General features: G+C 32.1%; 1 protein-coding gene across 1 annotated transcript in view; it reads left to right on the top strand.

Moving 5' to 3' along the window:
* The first annotated feature begins 2,676 nt into the window (after positions 1-2,676).
* The window catches only part of LOC126889255 (maestro heat-like repeat-containing protein family member 1), an 82,668-nt gene continuing 65,327 nt past the window's right edge, over positions 2,677-20,017 (top strand). Inside the window, exons 1-3 of the mRNA XM_050657359.1 lie at positions 2,677-2,888; positions 2,945-3,294; positions 12,447-12,636. Of these exons, the coding sequence (XP_050513316.1) occupies positions 2,846-2,888; positions 2,945-3,294; positions 12,447-12,636 (583 nt within the window). The 5' untranslated portion in view covers positions 2,677-2,845. The remainder of the gene's footprint in view (positions 2,889-2,944; positions 3,295-12,446; positions 12,637-20,017) is intronic.

The raw sequence follows: 20,017 nt of genomic DNA on the forward strand, positions 1-20,017 counted from the left end.
TCCATTTCGGGACTTGTCTTGAACGTAGATATGTTTTTTCACCTCGAGAAGGGTTAGCTTTTACTTCTCAAGTAAAAGCAACCCTGGGTTTAAGCCCATAGGAAGTAGATGGTAAGTGGAATATAAATCCAAATTTTCAAGCAAATTCGTCGTGACTAAATAGGAAAATTAGATGTATGATACACTCCAAAACGATCATTTACTGGTCAGAATCTGGATTAGCTCGACTCGAATCCAAATAAAAACTATAAAAGCTTAATAATAGTCTAACAAAATATCAACATTTAACGATTTCAGTTTAAAGAAGTTTATTTATTAAACAATAAGATTAATGTGGTGTATTTTTAACGCTGTCTCTAGGTACACGCTAACGTGTACGCAAATAAAAAAGTTAGGTACACGCGAATTAAACTTCATCAAGCTAGTGACGTCATTATTTAGCGTGCGCGGTGACTTTATATTTTGGTACACGCTATTTTGATATTTTTAGTGTTTGTTGTTTGTTTGATAGAAAATATTTTTATTAAGGGAAGGGGAAGGGATGCAAAACTATTCAGATGTTTCAAACTTAATTGTAATAAAACAATATGCATATAAAAGTATATATTCAGGTTAGCAAAATAAATATTAGTTAACATGATATATACAAAATTCTGCTAAAATAATTTTTATACGTAAGTTAATTATACCAGTTTATTTGGTGTTTATTTTTATTTATACAGGGAGTTGAACTTGTTACGATTTTCATAGAAAATTGGTTATAACTTTGTAAATATCCTGTATAACATAATAAACCTTTATATTTTTGTGATATGGAAGTTAAGAAGATTTCTAAAATATAGGGTGTTCCATTTAGAAAACATAAGTTTGGTCCGCCAGTATATTATCGAACGCCCTGTAACATTCTAACTAATTTTAGTAATTTTGTAATATGAAGCTCAAAGTTTGCTAAAATTTTTGATACTAACTTTTATTGCTATCTATTACTATAGCGGATCTACTGAGCTTTATCAGACTAATCACTCGCCCCGTATATTTTATCTTATTACTTCTGCTACCGTTAATCACGAATTTTTGTCTCTTATCCTTTTCATACTGTTTTAGAATGTTGTTAAACTCATTAAAAGAACTAAATAATTGTTCACACTCCATATAGTTAATTAAAAAAAAACACTAAACAAGTAAAAAATAAGGAAACTCTTTACAAATCAATATTAAAGTGTAAACATAACGCGATTAGACAAATTCTAACCACACTCTGACACTCGCGATACTTACAGATACTTAATATTCTTGTTCTCATGATCATTTTTCAGTGCGTCACAGTTTTTCGATTTCTCTCTAATGCATTAAGTTAGATGAGACGGAAAAAGCGGTAGCTCCGTGATTAAACACAAAAATAATGCAGCATTACAATGGTTATATACATAAGATGTCTATTCCTAACCTACGTTTGATTCGTTGATATTTAGAATGCGCGTTTTTTCTAGCCAATCAAATACACGTATTACGAACATTTGACGAAAACTTCGTCCATTTTGGCCATTTTTTAGAAGTGTCAAAGAGTCAAGTGACGGTTATTATTCAGGTCAGTATTTTGTGTACCTGTCGTTTTGGAATTTCGAATTCGACTTCACTTGTGTTTCACAACGTCTTTGTGCATTATTTTGTGTTTTGGTTTAGAATTTAGTTCGTTAAAAGTTAGTCATTGACGTGAGGAGACTAGAGGACATTCGAGATGCACCGAAGAGTGCTAAATATCTCATGAGTAGATAGAATAGCCAACGTGGAGGTAATGAGACTTACGCATAAGGAACGAGAACTAACAAATAAGAAGAAAACTGAGATATATGGGACATGTGATGAGAGATGTATATCTAATACTCCAGGTCATTATGCAAGAAAAAGATCCATAGTAAGGAGACGTAACTCATGGCTGAAGAACCTTAGGAACTGGTTTGAATAAAGATCTCTCTGATGATTGCTAACTTTTGAAGCGGAGACAGCACCTAGAGAAGAAGATAAAAACACAGTTTATGGATAGTTTTGTGTCATTTTTTAATGTTTCCATATTTATAAATTTAATTAACAATATTGTTTACTTATTATATGTGCGCACATGTACCTAATGTATTGTAATGCAATGTATTATATTTGGAATATTGTAGCAAACAGTAATTTATTATCTATCGTGGCTGAATGGATCAAGTAATCCAAAGCCAATAAGGAAAAAAAAAATATTGTTTACTTTTTAATTCTATTCCCCTTTATAAAAAATACCTTCATGTTGACATATTGTGTAAAAATCAAATCTACTAAATTACTAATCCACAAGCTTTTCACCTATGGCTAAGTACGATTGTGGCATCTGTCAGATTCGTGAATAATTACATGAAATAAGTCTCGACACAGCCAATACAGTATATGACGTCATAATTAATGACGCACTGAAAAATGATCATGAGAACAAGAATACCACAGCATACACGCGGCTCAAATTAGCGTGTACCAAAAAACCCAGTCATAGTACACGCTAAATAATGACGTCACTGACTTGATGACGTTTAAGCGTGTACCTAACTTTTTTATTTGCGTACACGTTAGCGTGTACCTAGACACAGTGTATTTTTAAAATTCGTTAATATATTTTTCTGGTTGAACAATAGATGCTTATCTTTTATCAGTATTTTGAGGTTGACAAATCGCAGAAGAAGAAAGTGATGACACGCAAGATCCAGCTGCAATCCTTGTGACAGACGTCATAATAAATAGTCTAGCGATTTCAAAACAAAAATAGTTGTAGAAAAGCAATAATGCATTAAATAAACACTAAACGGCTATAACCATGACTACAAACGGAAAAATAAACGCCGAAACCCAATTGCAAGGTAATGTGTTTCTTTTGAAATGTTTTTCGAAAATATTAAAGTGAGATCTTTTTCAGTGACAATCGGTAGGTTGCTACAATCTGTTACCGATAAAAGCTATCTAGTGTTGGAATCTGTGAAATGTTCATTGAAAAAATTGGCCGAAAAACACCCAAATCAAGTGTTAAACTCGTGTTGTCAGTTCATAACAAAATCCCCAAAACCACCTCCTGAACATGTTTCATCCATACTCTACATAATGGAACTAGTCTGTTCCGACCATATATTGAAGATCAACGGGGATACTATTATACAAACAATAAATGTTAGCCTCTCCATTATGACTGAAAATATTAGCTGGGACTCCCAATTACAAAGGCCTGCGTCAGGGATACTTGTAGCCCTTGGGAGGGAACATTATGTACAGGTAAATGTCGCAATTTAATCAATCTCTGTCGAATATTATGTTTAAACAAAACACTTACAGACAAAAATATTGCATATTTTATTTTAGTCTGTTTTTAAAGTACATACAGTCCGTCTAATTTACTTACCGTTGCACGTCATTATTTACGTTAGAGATCTAAGTTGACATTGTTGCCCAATTACAAAAAATTCTTGAATTCATTTTAAATCAAATACATCACACAATTTTTGCGGAAGTGGATTATACAGCAAAACAAATTATTATTCAATGTAAATAAATAAAAACTTTAGAAATAGAAAACAAGAATTAAGTTATAATCTTACGTTAAAGTACATAAAAACAGTAAATATAATGAAACAAATACGTATTTCATACAATATTACAAGTTCGTATTAAAAATTTTTAATTTACCCCCCACCCCTCTCCATGGGGTGTCACTAACCCCCACGGAGGTGGGGCGGGGGATTTAATTTAAAATCTTAAATAGGAGCCCCCAATTTTTATTACAGATTCGGATTCTTTACGTAAAAATAAGCAACTTTTATTGGTCACATTTTTTCAAATTATGGATAGATAGCGCTATAATCGGAGAAAAATGATTGTTTCAAATGGAGAATTAAATTAAAAAATTAAAAGTCCCCCATTTTATGGAAAACGTAACTTAACCTTTTTCTGATTTTAGCACATACTCTTAACAATCCAATGGGTCCCCATAACGCTGGAGTAACTGCAAATTTAGTATACTTTCCTCCCCTACTATGAGGATTTATTGATGAAAAAATGCTAGTTGTTAAAGCACATAACTTTTTTATTTTCCAACATAAGCAAATGAATCAAAAAAGAAAATGTTAAGAAAGCCTAAGTCTACAATCGAGTATTAATTTTAATATTTTACCTATTCTAGAATATTCCACAGGGTGTTCCAAACTTTAAGAAAAAAACACAGTATGATTGGTACACCCGGTATAAAATGATATTTACCTGTGTAGCAACAATATTATTACAACGATATTCTTAAATAATAAGGCTATAACATACTAAAAGAATCACTCAAATTGGACCAGTGGTTTAGGAAATTCAAGGCATCAAACATGTCCCATTTTTAAGGTGTTCTGCTAATTTTGCCAGTGTGTGTATTTTTTTCCTTTAGAAAAGTTTTGTATCTTTTATTACTAAATAAGTTGTGTACTGGATTATTCTATGTATATTCATTGTCAAGTAACTTGTATATTGAAGAGCTACAACAAATTTGTAGAGAAATTAATGAAATACAGTAAAACCACTGTTAACCGAAACATCGTTTAACTGAAATGTCTGGCAGTTTCAATAATTTCGTCAATAAAAAGTGAATTCAAAAAAGGCAATAAAATTAAGGAAAATGAACATATTTAGAGTGTTTCTTTTAAGAAATATTCTATTTTCTTTTTTGTTTTTCTTTGACAACGATGTTTTTCAGCTATATCTCTCCAATACTATGTAATTTGATACAAGAAGAATACAAAAGGCAATGCTACTTTTAACTGAAATTTTTGTTATCCGAAACAGCCTCCGCCCCAATTATTTTGGTTAACGGAGGTTTTACTGTAGTCAGATTTTGCTTATAACATTTAATTTAAAAGAGAAACAATAAGAGCAATAGAACACTCTTTTACAGTAATATTGTAACAAATTAGTATGTACTTAGTATTTCCTCCTCTAACTCTAGTGATATCCTGCATCATTCTAGGCATACTTCACACAAGGTCTTGGATGGTTTCTTACTGAAGTTGATTACATTCCTAATGTACAGCAATTCTTAATTCCGCAATTGAGTTTGGAGCTGGATTTCTTGTTCATATACATTGCTTTAGGATCTCCCATACATCTTCTGTGAGATTTGCATCGGGATTCATTGGTGGCCAGTCTAGAGCCTTAATATTGTATGACTTCGTTTGACACATACACGGTCATTATCATGCGTTGGCACAATGTTATTCCGAGAGGTGAATCAAATATGAACCGACCTTTGCTAATAAATTTTTATTTAATTATAATTGCAACAATTAAACAATACTCCATTTTTCTATATACATTCCTTTCTTCGGTATGCATGTTTCCCAGCGGCTAGGCTAGGAATTTTCTTGATTCCATTTTCATAAAAAGAATGAGAGCGGGTATCTAACCAATTGCTTACGAATTGCTCCACTTGATTATCATCATCAAAACGCACTCCGCCTAGTGCATCTTTTAATGGACCGAACATGTGGTAATCACATGGTGAAAGATCAGGACTGTATGCAGGATGTTTAACGAGAGTCCAATGCATTTCCGCTATTTTTTCTTGTCAGCTCTATGCAGTCAAGCATTGTCATGCAAGAGCAACACACCTTGTATACGACATCCCTTCTTTTGGACCTATAGGCAACTCGATCACGGTCCAAAAGACTACAGTAATAAGCTGCATTAATGGTTCATCTCTCTTGAAGAAAATTTGGCAACAAAATGCCACGATAATTCCAAAACATGTCGCTAAAACTAGGCCTGCAGACAAATGAGTCCTAGCTTTTATCGGACAATTTTTGGATGTCGTTGATGACTTTTGTTTTCTATGGCATCTCGTCCTTCACGAACTTGTCTATGCCCAAATTTCACTTGTGTATTGGACAGTATTGATTCCCCATATTGATTTTTTAGTCTTCGCCAAATTTCAGCGGGACCAACTTTTTTTTTACAAGGAATTTGATAACAATGCGTTGTGCAACCAAACATGACACTACTTTTTTTATTCCATTTATTAAGATACATAGTAACAATATACAAAAAACTACATTAAAAAACCAAGAGCCGTAGCTATGCTGGTTTTGTGGTAACATAATAAACATAAATATAATAATAACAGATTACATAACAAAAAACTTCTTAGACTATTTTACACTGAAGGGTTATAAATATATAAATTCATTAAAGAATTGTATTAAATTAAATGATTAAAGTATTATTTATTATTAAATTATTATAGAATTATATTCAATTAAAGCTATCTGTTGTAGTAGTTAGTAAGAAGTAACTCTTTTAATTCAGTTTTAAATCTTTCTAGCCTGCAGTCTTTGAGCTACTCTCTTGCTCGTCGCCACAGTAACTGGCTGCAAGTCATTAGAGAACAGGCGGTAGCGCGCAGTCACACATTAGACTATAACTTACCACCACAGGACTAATTTAGATATATCCGCCAGTTTATGCTAAGCGGGGACGGAAAAGTCGGTTCACATTTGATTCACCCACATATATAGCCCAACATCTGTAAGATATTGTATGACTTCCTTATACGCTCCATATGGCTCTTCAAATAATGACACCCCATAGCATAATGGAACTTCCACAAAAGCTAACATTGTGTACAAAATTACATTCTGCGAAACATTCCCGAGATCTTCTGTATATTCGACTACATCCATCTATCCTTGTTTCATCTGTGACAAGAATTCTTCCCCATTAATGTTTGTCCCAGTTAACACAGGCTCTTGCAAATTGCAACCGTTGTGTTCTGTGTGTTAGAAAAGTCATGGAACTGACAGGCCGTTTTTTTGGATTTAAACCAACCTCTTCTCGTCACTCTTTTGACACTTACAAATACATAGGGAAGTCTCAAATATTGGTCATCTCTTGTCATTGTTCATCTTTTTCATCTGTCACTCAGGTCACTGTTTGATTTGTGCAGTCTCATTGTATTGCTTTACTTTACTCGAACTGACATATTGCAACTGGCATTCCAAGAAATCAAGAAACAAGACAAGATTCCTAGTTTAAGTAACCAATACAGTGAAACGGGTCAGATTTGTACGTTTTGCTAGTTCCTCTTTAATTTATAGTTCGGAGGCTGTTTTTTCTGGGAATTAGATATGTAATAAATAGCTATTTGTATAACAAGGGAGGAAAGTGCTTCTTTTCCTCCCGAGAATGAAGTTTACTGCCCGACGCGTAGCGGAGGGCAGTAATCATTCAAGGGAGGAAAAGGCACTTTACTCCCATGTTATACATATGGTTTTTCCACCTTCCTCAAATAACAAGCCATTTTATCATTTTTACTTAATTTATTTATGTAACTAACCAACAAAATTTATTAGAACCAAAACTAGCAAGTAGGTACAATATAACTGTCAACTGTCAAATATAAGTCAAATTATTAATGTAAACATTGTTAAATCAGAATAAAAATTTACTGTTTTTTACCATTCTGCAAAATACAGAGTGTTTTTAAATAAACGTTAAAATGTATAGATACTTACGTAATAGAAAATAGATATTGTACAGGGCGTCAACAAGTTATATTTCATGAATGAAATACCATGACGTCACTTTTACTTTTCCTCCCTAGGGAGGAAAAATATTTTCCTCCCTAGGGAGGAAAAGTACAACTTTGCTCCCTATAATCAGGTCCGGAAAAGTATACTTTCGGTAGAGGTAGGTGGAAAAAATATTTATTCTTACTTATACAGGGTGTCCCAAAAGTAGTGGAACAGTCGAATATTTCGCGAACTAAACATCGGATCGAAAAACTGAAAAATACGTGTTCAATCATTTTCAAAAATCTATCCAATGACACCAAACACCAACCCCCACTACACCCTCTGGAGGTGGGGTGGAGGGTAACTTTAAAATCTCAAATAGAAACCCCTAGTTTTTCTTGCAGATTTGGATTCGTTACGTAAAAGTAAGCAACTTTTATTCAAGACATTTTTGGGAACTGTGTATAGATGGCGCTATAATTGAGAAAAACGATTTATCCTGATACCATAGGTAAATTATAGAAACGGTCTAATATCTCCAGAAATACACTTCCAAATGAGAAACCAAAAAAAAAGGTTTTTATACTTTTCGAAAACCTATCGAATAACATTAAACATGACCCTCCAACCCACCCCCTGGAGGTGGGGTGAGGGGTAACTTTAAAATTTTAAATAGCAACCCCCACTTTTTATTACAGATTCGGATTCGTCATGAAAAATTAAGCAACATTTATTCGAAACATTTTTTAGAATTGTTGATAGATGGCGCTTTAATTGGAAAAATACGATTTATTAGCGCCATCTATCAGCAATTTTAAAAAATGTTTTGAATAAATGTTGCTTAATTTTTCATGACGAATTCGAATCTGCTATAAAAAGTGGGGGTTGCTATTTAAGATTTTAAATTTACCCCCCACCCCGTCTCCAGGGGGTGGGTTGGAGGGTCATTTTTGGTGTTTATCGATAGGTTTTCGAAAAATATTAAAAACCTGTTTTTAGGTTTCTCATTTGGAAGTGTATTTCTCGAGATATTAGACCGTTTCTATAATTTACCTATGGTATCAGGATAAATCGTTTTTCCCAATTATAGCGCCATCTATCCACAGTTCGAAAAAATGTCTTGAATAAAAGTTGCTTACTTTTACGTAACGAATCCAAATCTGCAAGAAAAACTAGGGGTTTCCATTTGAGATTTTAAAGTTACCCCCCACCCCACCTCCAGGGGGTGTAGTGGGGGTTGGTGTTTAGTGTCATTGGATAGATTTTTGAAAATGATAGAACACGTATTTTTCAGCTTTTCGATCCGATGTTTAGTTCGCGAAATATTCGACTGTTCCACTACTTTTGGGACACCCTTTATATATACACCGTTAAAGCAGTACATATCGTATGTGCTAAAAGTAATTATTAATTAATTAATTAATCTCAAATCAAACAATGCTTTACACACTATTATCGAGCTGTAAATCATACTCCAGTAAGACATGCTACCAAACTAAATGTTTTATAAAATTTATAAATGTCTGAGGGAACTGATTGTGTGGGTATGAAAAACAGATGCGGTCAAACGAACCGCTTCTTAAAACATCGTTTACTTGAAGTATATCAAATTTTGCCGACCTTACTTAAAGCTGTTCCACAATATAAATTTTCAGGACTATGCTATGTAAAGTTTGTTAGTTTGTTACATTATTGCCTCTTCGGCTATGAAGCCTATGTCTAAGCATTATTTTATCTCTAATAAATTGTAATATACGTAAAACATTCCAGCATAACACATTTCAGAATAAAAGAACAAAATATAATGATTGAAGATAAAATACGCAATATTTTTGTATGTGAGTATATTTTAATGAATTGTTGTTTGTTTTGATGAATTTGTCATTTTATAAATTTCATTTTCTTTGAAATTGCATGTGGTTTATCAATAGATTTATTTGTTTATAATTATTTTAATAACAATGAGTCATCATGAACAGGTGGATTTATACTCAGATAAATTACACAATTTGCAGTTATTGCTGCATTGATTTAATAAAAAAATAACTTATGTTTAGGTTGCCATCAAGCGTGGATTCACTTTGACTTTTTAATTTTGTTTTAATGTAGTAATTCTCTCAAATTTGACTTGTCTTTTTCTCGTATGTTGGTTATCTTTAATACTTACAATGCTTTACACAAAAATAACAAAGAAAAAACTTATGTAGAACTGATAGTTCAGTGGACAAGGCTGTTTTGTGGCGGATCAAAGGGAAGTTTCACAGTGTATTCCTATGTATCTTGACCCTCTGAATTCGAATTTCAAACTTACTTTTGCGTCGGAAGTGGCGGGAATTTGTTATAAACAATTTAATAGTATAAATGATTATAATTCGTAAACTTAAAAATATAAATCATTAAAAAAAATGCAATAATATTTCTTTAAAAAAACCTACAAAATTGTATTTGATCCAATAATTAGAATCAGAGATATTGCAAAATTCGTGCAAAAACACTACAAAATTAGTACATTTTTCATTCACTTGATTTTTCATGGTGATTTTTCACTTGTATTTTGGCTGCATTTTAAGTAAAATAACTTTTAGTCCAAGTAATGAAGCTTAAAATAGGACAAAACCTCGCAATTATTACAGAATTATTTGAGAATAAGTAGTGGATAGTCCAAGGATCAAAATCTATATGAGGCCGAAAGGCGCTTTTACCATGAGGGTGGTTGCCACCCCATCTCGGGGGTGGAAATTTTTTATTTTATTTTGACCCCAAAAGTTGGTAAAAACATTCATTCTAAGCAAAATACGCTCTATACATTTTTTTGATAAAATTAATAGTTTTCGATTTATTCGCTATCGAAAGTGTTAGTTTTATATAGAAAAAATCAATGTTTTTAATCAGTCTTCTGCTAATAACTCAAAAAGTTTTCATTTTATCAAAACAACTTTGCTTAACAAAAATGTACCTTCTGAAAAAATAAACAAAACCTATTTTTTAAATTTTCTTTAAGACCAATAGTAATCGCGCTATACTTTATTATACGTTAGCTCTTCTTCGTCAAATGCTAAATATTGTAGTTTCAAAGTCAACAGACGGGAAAACTATGCATTTTTCGAGGATAACTTGTTCAAACTAATTTAAAGTACTTAAAAATGTGTATCTCCAGAAATAAAAGAATAGTCTCTAGCTCAAAAATTAAATGACTTATAATAAAAAGAATGTCAGTCCCTATTTTTTTTTCAGCAAAAAATGATAGGAAACTTCCTTCTACTCACCACCCTAATTAAAATTATTCATTGAACTTATTTGGTCGTCTTTATTTGAGTATTGTTAATAGATTCTAGAAGTTTGACTGGCTTATAATGATTAGTTTTTAAAAAAATGGAGTTAAAATCGAATAACGAATTTTTGTAGTTTGGTAAATATTGTCCTTTTCTTCAGAATAGAAAAATTAGGATCAAAGATATGAAAAAATATTTAAATATAAAATTGTAGCTTATTTAATTCCCAAGAAATTGGTTTGCAAAACTTTTTTTACGGCAAAATTTGAGTGAGCTATTGACAATTAAACTTGTAATAACATGCAAAAACCGCCTTTACCAACCCTTTCAAAGTCACCTCTTTTTGCGACGGAGGATTTTAAAAGGATTTAATATTAATAGCCTTATAGATCTTGTAAAAACCTATAAAATTCTTTTTTACCAAACTTTCTAGTATGAAAGATAAAAAGTTACGGTTAAAAAATCAATATATTTTTTTGAAAAAAAAAAAGAAGAAATCCAATTGGAAGCATAATACTGTAAGTTAGCGCTGTTTTTAGTCATTGCCTTATTCATTCTTCTTTATTTATGTATTATTAATAGATTCCAGAAGTTTCACTGGCTTAGAATGATTAGTTCTAAAAGTACTGGAGTTAAAAACGAATAACGAATTTTTGTAGTTTTGGTAAAAAATACCATTTTCTTCAGAATAGAAAGAGTCGCATCAGAGATACGAAAAAATGTTTAAATATGAAATTGTAGGATATTTAATTCTCAAGAACTTGGTTTGAAAAATTTTTTTCTACGTTAAAAATTGAGTGAATCGTAAATGAGTATAATATCGAAAAACATTGATTTTTTCGATATAAAACGAACACTTTCGATAGCGAATAAATCGAAAAATATTAATGTTATCAAAAAAATGTATAGAACATTTTTTGCTTAAAACTAACGTTTTTATCAACTTTTGTGGTCAAAATATAATAAAAAATGTCCACCCCCGAGATGGGGTGGTAACCACCCCCATGGAAAAAGCGCCTTTCGTCATCATATAGATTTTGATCCTTGGACTATCCATTACTTATTCTCAAATTTTCAAGCAAATTGATCCATTCTGTAAAAATTGCGGGGTCAAAAACTTCGGTTCCTGGACTATTTATAATAGCTCAAATTAAATGAAAAACTACCAGCTTTAAAACTAAACCTTATTTATAATGGAAATATTATTTAGAATAAAGTTATAACAATTATAAATGTATATTTTTTATTAAGAAAGTCATATAATTTATGTATAAGGTTTTTTAGCAACTAAAGCATTAAATTATAGTGAAAACAGTTACATAGTCATATTGTAAGATCTAAGATGAAAAATTTTACGTATTATTTGCAACAACATATGGAACAACTTGCATTTTGTAAAAATGATTCATATTTATAAGTTTATGAGTTATAATCATTTAAACAATTAAATTGTTTAGAACAAATTCCCGTCACTACCGACGCCAAAGCAATTTTGAAATTCAAATTCAGCGGTTCAAATTACATACGAATACATTCATCTCCGTGGACTGATCGGCCAGGAAACTGCCTTGACCCCTTGACTAAGACAAGTAATGGTATATTTTTGGACGCACAGGTTATGGATGCTCTAAGGGAAAAACTGCAGCCTTCGGTAATTCCCCATCACATGGTGCCCTATACTTTGGGTGCCTTAGCAAGTGCCAATGCCATCGGAGTAGTACCGTATTTGAAAGATATCTATAGTATTATCTTACCACTTCTTCCATCTTTGCGAACCGAGATACTAAAACAATCTGTTTCATTTGGTAAGATAATCATTGAAATATACTGATAAAAACTAAAAAGGAGCTACCTATGAAGATGTTCATAGTTTTGAACTAATTCTTTTTATGAGTATATTATTTTTATTTAATTACATCTAAGGCTTTTCGCGTTTTTGCTATTCGCCGTGTGCAAGTACTTGGAGGGGATACGAGAAACTATCGTGCGCGAATAGCGGAGAAATCTTGCTACTTTTTTAAATAATTGATATTGTCAATTAAATAAAATTGTCAAATTGACGTATATTTCATATCTACTGTCAATGAAGAAGAAAAATTATATGTTGCTCCACAATATTGATACGGTATGCAATTATTTATAAAAGTAAATTTATTTAATAGTATTTTGCTTGTAGTAGTGCATTTTAATAATTAATTTTATTTACTTTACTACATACAATTGTTTACCTTTTAATAACATAGCCTTAATATTACTTTTTCTTTTTATATTTTTTTTGGGCTATGGCCTTGACAATTGTCGAGTAACCAGGACCAATATGATTGGCCAATATAATTAAAAGTGCGAAAAATGTTGCCGAGGTATGAAACCAGGTGTCGCTTTTCCGAACTTTCACGGTCCCAATAAATATAGCAACGTTTTTGCTACTGAACTGTAAATTTTCTTGTGGAAAAAAAAATAAAAAATAATAAATATGAAAAATTCTATTTATTTTTTTAATAACAACGTTGCTAAAAATTATTTTAAAACAAAACTAACAGCGTGTATGTTCTCCTCTAACTTAACTTGCCGAACTTCTGCACACCCGTGTTGAGCTGCCCCCCCCCCCCACTTGCAAAAATTAAAAAACAAATAGCCCTGATTTATGAGCTATTTATGAGCTCTCATATTCCGCAAACTAAAAATTTTGAGCTCGTTCCACTGAGCAGGAATTTAATATCCTAGTGGGGGGGGCTGACTCAGCCCCCCCACTACTTAAAAATAGGAATATTGAATCGGTTTTTGCGGCAGAATTACGAGCTATTTATGAGCTCTTGAAATTATATAGTTTCGATTTTTGAGCTCATCCCCTTCACCCCCAAACAACCCTTTAATTGATTTAACTTAAGAGAAAGATGCTGAGAAAACTTAAAATATATCGTATTGCGGATATAATTCATATAGCTTATATACACTAAGAATAAACTATTAAATCAAGAGCATTTCGATTATTGAGCTACAACCCCTTCGCAAGAAAACCACCCTATCTTCCCGGCTTAAGAGAAAGTTGTACTTAAAATGCATTAAACTAATTATTTGGCGACTACATATCATTTAATAATTTATAAGCTTCCAAATTACGCGCATTTAGATCAGTAGATTGCAATTTATTTTGTATAGTGCAGTCACTGAAGGTAAAAATCAACGATTACCTTCAATTTCGGTGAACCTTCATCGATTTTCACGAAAATTGGTCAGTAGTTAGAGGATACGTCAAGAAACAAAGGTGACATGATACCACCTTGCGCCTTTACCCTGAGGGTGGATACCGCCCCTTCTCGGGGCTGAAAATTATTTTATAAAAAATAAATGCACAAATCAATAAAAGAACAAATTAAAAGCAAAATTTATTATATAAAGTTAATAAAATAAGTCAATACTTTTTAAGTTATTAAAGATAAAAGATTTTAATTATTTGTGAAAAAAATGCATGTTTTGAAAAGGTTTTTTGTAAATCACTGAAAAACTTTAAGTTTTTACAAAAAAGTTAATAGTAGTTATTTTAAGAACAACTCTCTCTTAAGCCGGGAATATGGGGTCGTTTTCTTGCGAAGGGGTTGTAGCTCTATAATCGAAAGACGCGTGATTTAAGAGTTTATTCTTAGAATATAAGCTATACGAATTAAACTACTATTAACTTTTTTGTAAAAACTTAAAGTTTTTCAGTGATTTACAAAAAACCTTTTCAAAACATGCATTTTTTTCACAAATAATTAAAATCTTTGATCTTTAATAACTTAAAAAGTATTGACTTATTTTATTAACTTTATATAATAAATTTTGCTTTTAATTTGTTCTTTTATTGATTTGTGCATTTATTTTTTATAAAATAATTTTCACCCCCGAGAAGGGGCGGTATCCACCCTCAGGGTAAAGGCGCAAGGTGGTACCATGTCACCTTTGTTTCTTGACGTATCCTCTAACCACTGACCAATTTTCGTGAAAATCGATGAAGGTTCACCGAAATTGAAGGTAATCGTTGATTTTTACCTTCAGTGACTGTACTATACAAAATAAATTGCAATTTACTGATCTAAATGCGCGTACTTTGGAAGCTTATAAATTATTAAATGATATGTAGTCGCCAAATAATTAGTTTAACGCATTTTAAATACAACTTTCTCTTAAGCCGGGAAGATAGGGTGGTTTTCTGGCGAAGGGGTTGTAGCTCAATAATCGAAATGCTCTTGATTTAATAGTTTATTCTTAGAGTATATAAGCTATAGGAATTATATTCGCAATACGATATATTTTAAGTTTTCTCAGCATCTTTCTCTTAAGTTAAATCAATTAAAGGGTTGTTTGGGGGTGAAGGGGATGAGCTCAAAAATCGAAACTATATAATTCCAAGAGCTCATAAATAGCTCGTAATTCTGCCGCAAAAACCGATTCAATATTCCTATTTTTAAGTAGTGGGGGTGGCTGACTCAGCCCCCCGCCCCACTAGGGTATTAAATTCCTGCTCAGTGGAACGAGCTCAAAATTTTTAGTTTGCGGAATATGAGAGCTCATAAATCAGGACTATTTGTTTTTTAATTTTTGCAAGTGGGGGGGGGGCAGCTCAACACGGGTCTTCTGCACAATGTCCAGGCATGCTTTCAGTCACATTTCAAACAGCTTCTTGATCTAGTTGTTCCCATTCTTCCACGAGAACTTCCTCGACAGGTTGTAGGTTTCTTAGTGCCGAGATATCCTTCAAGCGCTTCCTGATTGTATCCTAAATGTGTTCAATGGGCCTTAAATCTGGACGCCTCGCTGACCACTCCATAACCTGAATATTGTAGGTAGTCAAATAATTTTGCACTATCCTGGCCACATGCAGACTCGCATTATCTTGCTGAAGGATATATTCTGGACTTATATTTTCAGCGAATGGGAAAACATGTGGTTCAAGAAAATTATCCCACCCCAAACCATAATTGCCAAACAGACAGAATTCTAATAACGCAATGTGTGTGTTTTTGTGTTTTATTGGCACTGGTTTTCACAACCAACTGGCCAGTCAATTTCATAATGATTTTTTAGACTATAACTTATCACTAACTCAGGGGGGTAATGTGTAGTGTGTGTGTTGAGTAAGTGTCTTATTACTTTGCAAAGTCGACGACATTGTCTTTGCAAAGAGAAGCTAATTATATCCAAACGTCTGCGGTCCTTGCGGTGAGTACCGATCCCACAAGGACAGAAACTATTTTCATTTATTAATTTATAATAAATAAAAAATTTCAGACCCTGGCGAGACTCGAACTCACGACCATTCGGACCTTTCGATCCAAAGGTAGGCGTTCTTACCACTGAGCCACAGAGGGGGTGTTATTAATAACAAAATAAAGGTGATTCCAAAGTGTTATCAAGTTTTGCTTTTTATTGAATACAAGAAAAACGAAGATAAGAAACTTGTTTTTTTCTTTCATTTATAAAAATTATATGTGTCTACTGGGTGAACGTACATATTTAAGTTACTACCTAATGCAATAAACAATTTACACTAAATTAAGTTAGTGGCTCCTTTTTCGTTTTGTTGAGTGTATATCATTTTCTTCTCTTTTACTGCTTCAGTTACAGTGGCGGCCGGTCAGGGTCGACAGGGTTGGCAGTGCCGACCCACACATTTATAGATATAGTTTTTTTTAATAGTTAATTTAATCAGAGTTGATGTCATTTGTATATGTGAAATAAAAAAAATCTGTAAGATAATACAGACTGAATTTTATTCATGGTTTTTAAAAGGATCCGGCCAATCCGAGCGTTAAGTGATCCCTGCGCATAAGAGACTTCAAAAAATGAATGATCCGAGCCATTCATCTGACTGTTTTCGGCAAGCCGACCCCAGCTCATCTCGAGCTTGACGATTTACACGTAAAACTCTAAAACTCAACGAAATACGAGTCGAAGAGCAACCAAACGTATATTTCTCTCCGTAGGCATTAAGCGCCGTACGGCACATTTAAATCTGCCGATGTTTCATTTGGAAGCATTGGCAGAAATTGTAAAAAATAATCACGCCGTTTTACGTCGTTTAATTGATTTTGTAATTTATTTAAGTTGTCAGGAATTATCATTTACGGGACATGATCAATCGGAGCATTCGTTAAATTAAAGTAATTATAGAGAACTAATAAAATTGTTTAAGAAATACGATTTGAATAAAATAAGATATTTAGCGGCGTGTCTAAAACAGTACAGAATGAATTAATATAATCAATTAGTTACATTTTGAATAACGTTATTGAATCTGAGATTCTGAAAACCATTTGCTTTTCGCTAGAAGTAGATGAAACTTATGATTATCATGTCATTCACAACTATCAATTGTTGTTCGATAGGCGTTACGTGGTAATATTTATAAGAGGTTTTTAGGTTTTACAGACGTCAGTAAAATCAATAAGGCAGAATATATTTTTGGTGTTTTAAAGGACAGATTAAAATTTTTGGATCAAAAATAAATTGGTAAAGCAAATTTACTACGACGCTGCCGTGATGTCCGGTGAATTGAATGGTCTCCAGGCAAAAGTTAAAACTATTACACCACAAGCTTTATTTACTCACTGTCATGCGCATAGAATGAATATAGTTTTGCAGGATACGTGTAAAAAATTAAAGAATATCGCCTTTTCTTGCCATTTTAGCTCGCCTAAACGGATTACTGTTTTAGAACAATTTGTTTCGAATAAATGCAAACAGTTTGTTAGACGCGATGAAATTTTAAATCTCGGTTAGTTTTCACTGTAGCAGATTTTCGTGAACAGCTTTTTGGAAGTATTTTTTATTTTATTATCGAATGCGACGATTTTGAAAGCGGTGATATCTCGATCCGTGAAGCAATCGGTTTGAGACCTTTATTAATGATTACTCTTTTAATATTCTTTTAACTATTTTTAAGAAAGTGTTTGCCGAAACCCATTTGATATTCATTGTTGTCAGGGACATATCTTGCCATTCCTGCGTCCTTGGCGAAATTCAATGCTTCCGCCCCCCGCCCCCCTTCCCACATAAAACGAGACTCCAATTAATTGCAACCACAATTCACAGGACTGTAATGTAATAATTTTTCAATAGTTGTAGGCAAATTACTACAACTACTACTTTAAATTATATTAGGCCTGGTAGCCCGATCAAAGAACAATCTGACCCCCAAAAAAATAAAGAAAGGATGGAAATTTGGAAATAGGTAGTTGAAATTGTCTATTATTATATATAAGAAAAAGTTTACAATTCTACATCCCCTCCATTTTACAAAAATTAAGGGGAATACCCCCTCTCGAAGGTGAAAAATATACATTCAAAATAAAACCGGAATTGAATAAAATGACTAATTCAAAACAACTTTTGTTCTATAGAGTTTTTTCGCCAAGCTATATTCATAGCAAAAACATATATTATAAAAAATTGAAAAACCGGTGTATGCATGAGGTCGGTAGACAAAGTAGAAGCAGAGTTGCAGCTAATGAAAAGTAGGTTCTTCTTCGTCAAATTTCAAATCGAATATTTCAATGTGAAATAACTCAAAAAACGGAGCACTCTTCGGGGATAATTCATGTGAACTTTTTTAAAGTGGTTAAAAAAAGGTTTACTTTTGTTTTCTAAAAAAACTTCTAACATTAAAAGTAAGTGAGTTACGCTCAAAATATTGTTGGTCCCTTTTATTTTTTGGTAAAAAAAAATCGCGAAAATCGCCCCCTAATTAGCATCAGAAATAAATTTTATCATTACCACTTGACAAGTTACTTTGCTTATGTATTATTTATATGATCTGTAAGTTTCATCGGTTCAAAGTGCTTATCAAAGTGCTTATTTTTGAAAAAGCTGTTGTTAAAATGGCTTAAACGAGTAACTAATCACGAGTTTAGGCAAATTTTGAACAGCCATAGCATATCCAATTTTTGTCTAGCAAGAAAACAAAAAATCAAAAATATTCAGAAAAGCAAGACGAACATTTTATTACTCTTTAAGATTTTTGGTATTACTAATAATTTTTAAGTTATTTCCATAAAAATTCAATTTTTTTTCAACATTAAAAAAAATGTTTTATTTTAAACCCATTTTTTTTTTCAAAAATGAGTATGTACTTTGAAACAATGAAACTTATAGGTAGACATATAAAAAATACATAAATAAAGTAACTTGTGAAGCGGTAACGATTAATTTTATTTGGGAAGCTAATTAAGGGGTGATTTTCGCGATTTTTTTAGCAAAAAATAAAAAAGACCAGCAATATTTTAAGCGTAACTCACTTACTTATAATGTTAGAAGTTTTTTTTAGAAAACACAAATAAACATTTTTTTAACCACTTTAAAAAAGTTGTAATGAATTTTCTCCCAGAAAAGAGCTCCATTTTTGCGTTATTTCAAATTGAAATATTCGATTTGGAATTTGACGAAGAAGAACCTATTTTTCATTAGCTACAACTCTGCTCCTGCTGGGTCTACAGACCTCATGCATACACCATTTTTTTTCAGTTTTTTACAAGCTATATTTTTGCTGAAAATTTTTTTTCGCTAAAATAGGTACTTACTTTTTAAGTTATCTGCGAAAAATCGTCCAAAAACATGTTTTTTTTGTCAAAAATGAACATATTCACTCGCAAATAACTCGAAAAGTATTAACTTAGTGAAAAAAACTCTATAGAACAAAAGTTACTTAGAATTAGTCATTTTATACTATTTCAAACTTATTTTGAACGTATATTTTTTCACCCCCGAGAAAATATTTTTCACCCCGTATTTCCCAATTTTTGTAAAATGGAGGGGATGTAGAATTGTAAACTTTTTCTTATATAATAATAGACAATTTCAACTACCTATTCCCAAATTTTCATCCTTCCTTTATTTTTTGGAAGTTTTCGTAAAATTTTGTGTTCTCTGATCGGGCTATGGGTTCAAAAAACAATAACAATAAAGGAGGTATTTTTGAAACATTATTTATTTTACTTACTTATAAAATTATTTTACTCACTACTACTTTACATGTAATATTGCGATTCACAATTTGTGAATATGTTACATTCATGACAAAATGTACTTACATACTTAGGTAAATAAACTATCATAACTATGCACTTATGTTGCATTACTTTAAGCGAAAACATATTGATACATATATAATAATAAATAATAGCCTACAACAGTTCATGAAGTTTTGATTTA

The sequence above is a fragment of the Diabrotica virgifera genome, chromosome 8 (genome assembly GCF_917563875.1).
Source record: "Diabrotica virgifera virgifera chromosome 8, PGI_DIABVI_V3a".
Taxonomy (NCBI): Eukaryota; Metazoa; Arthropoda; class Insecta; order Coleoptera; family Chrysomelidae; genus Diabrotica; species Diabrotica virgifera.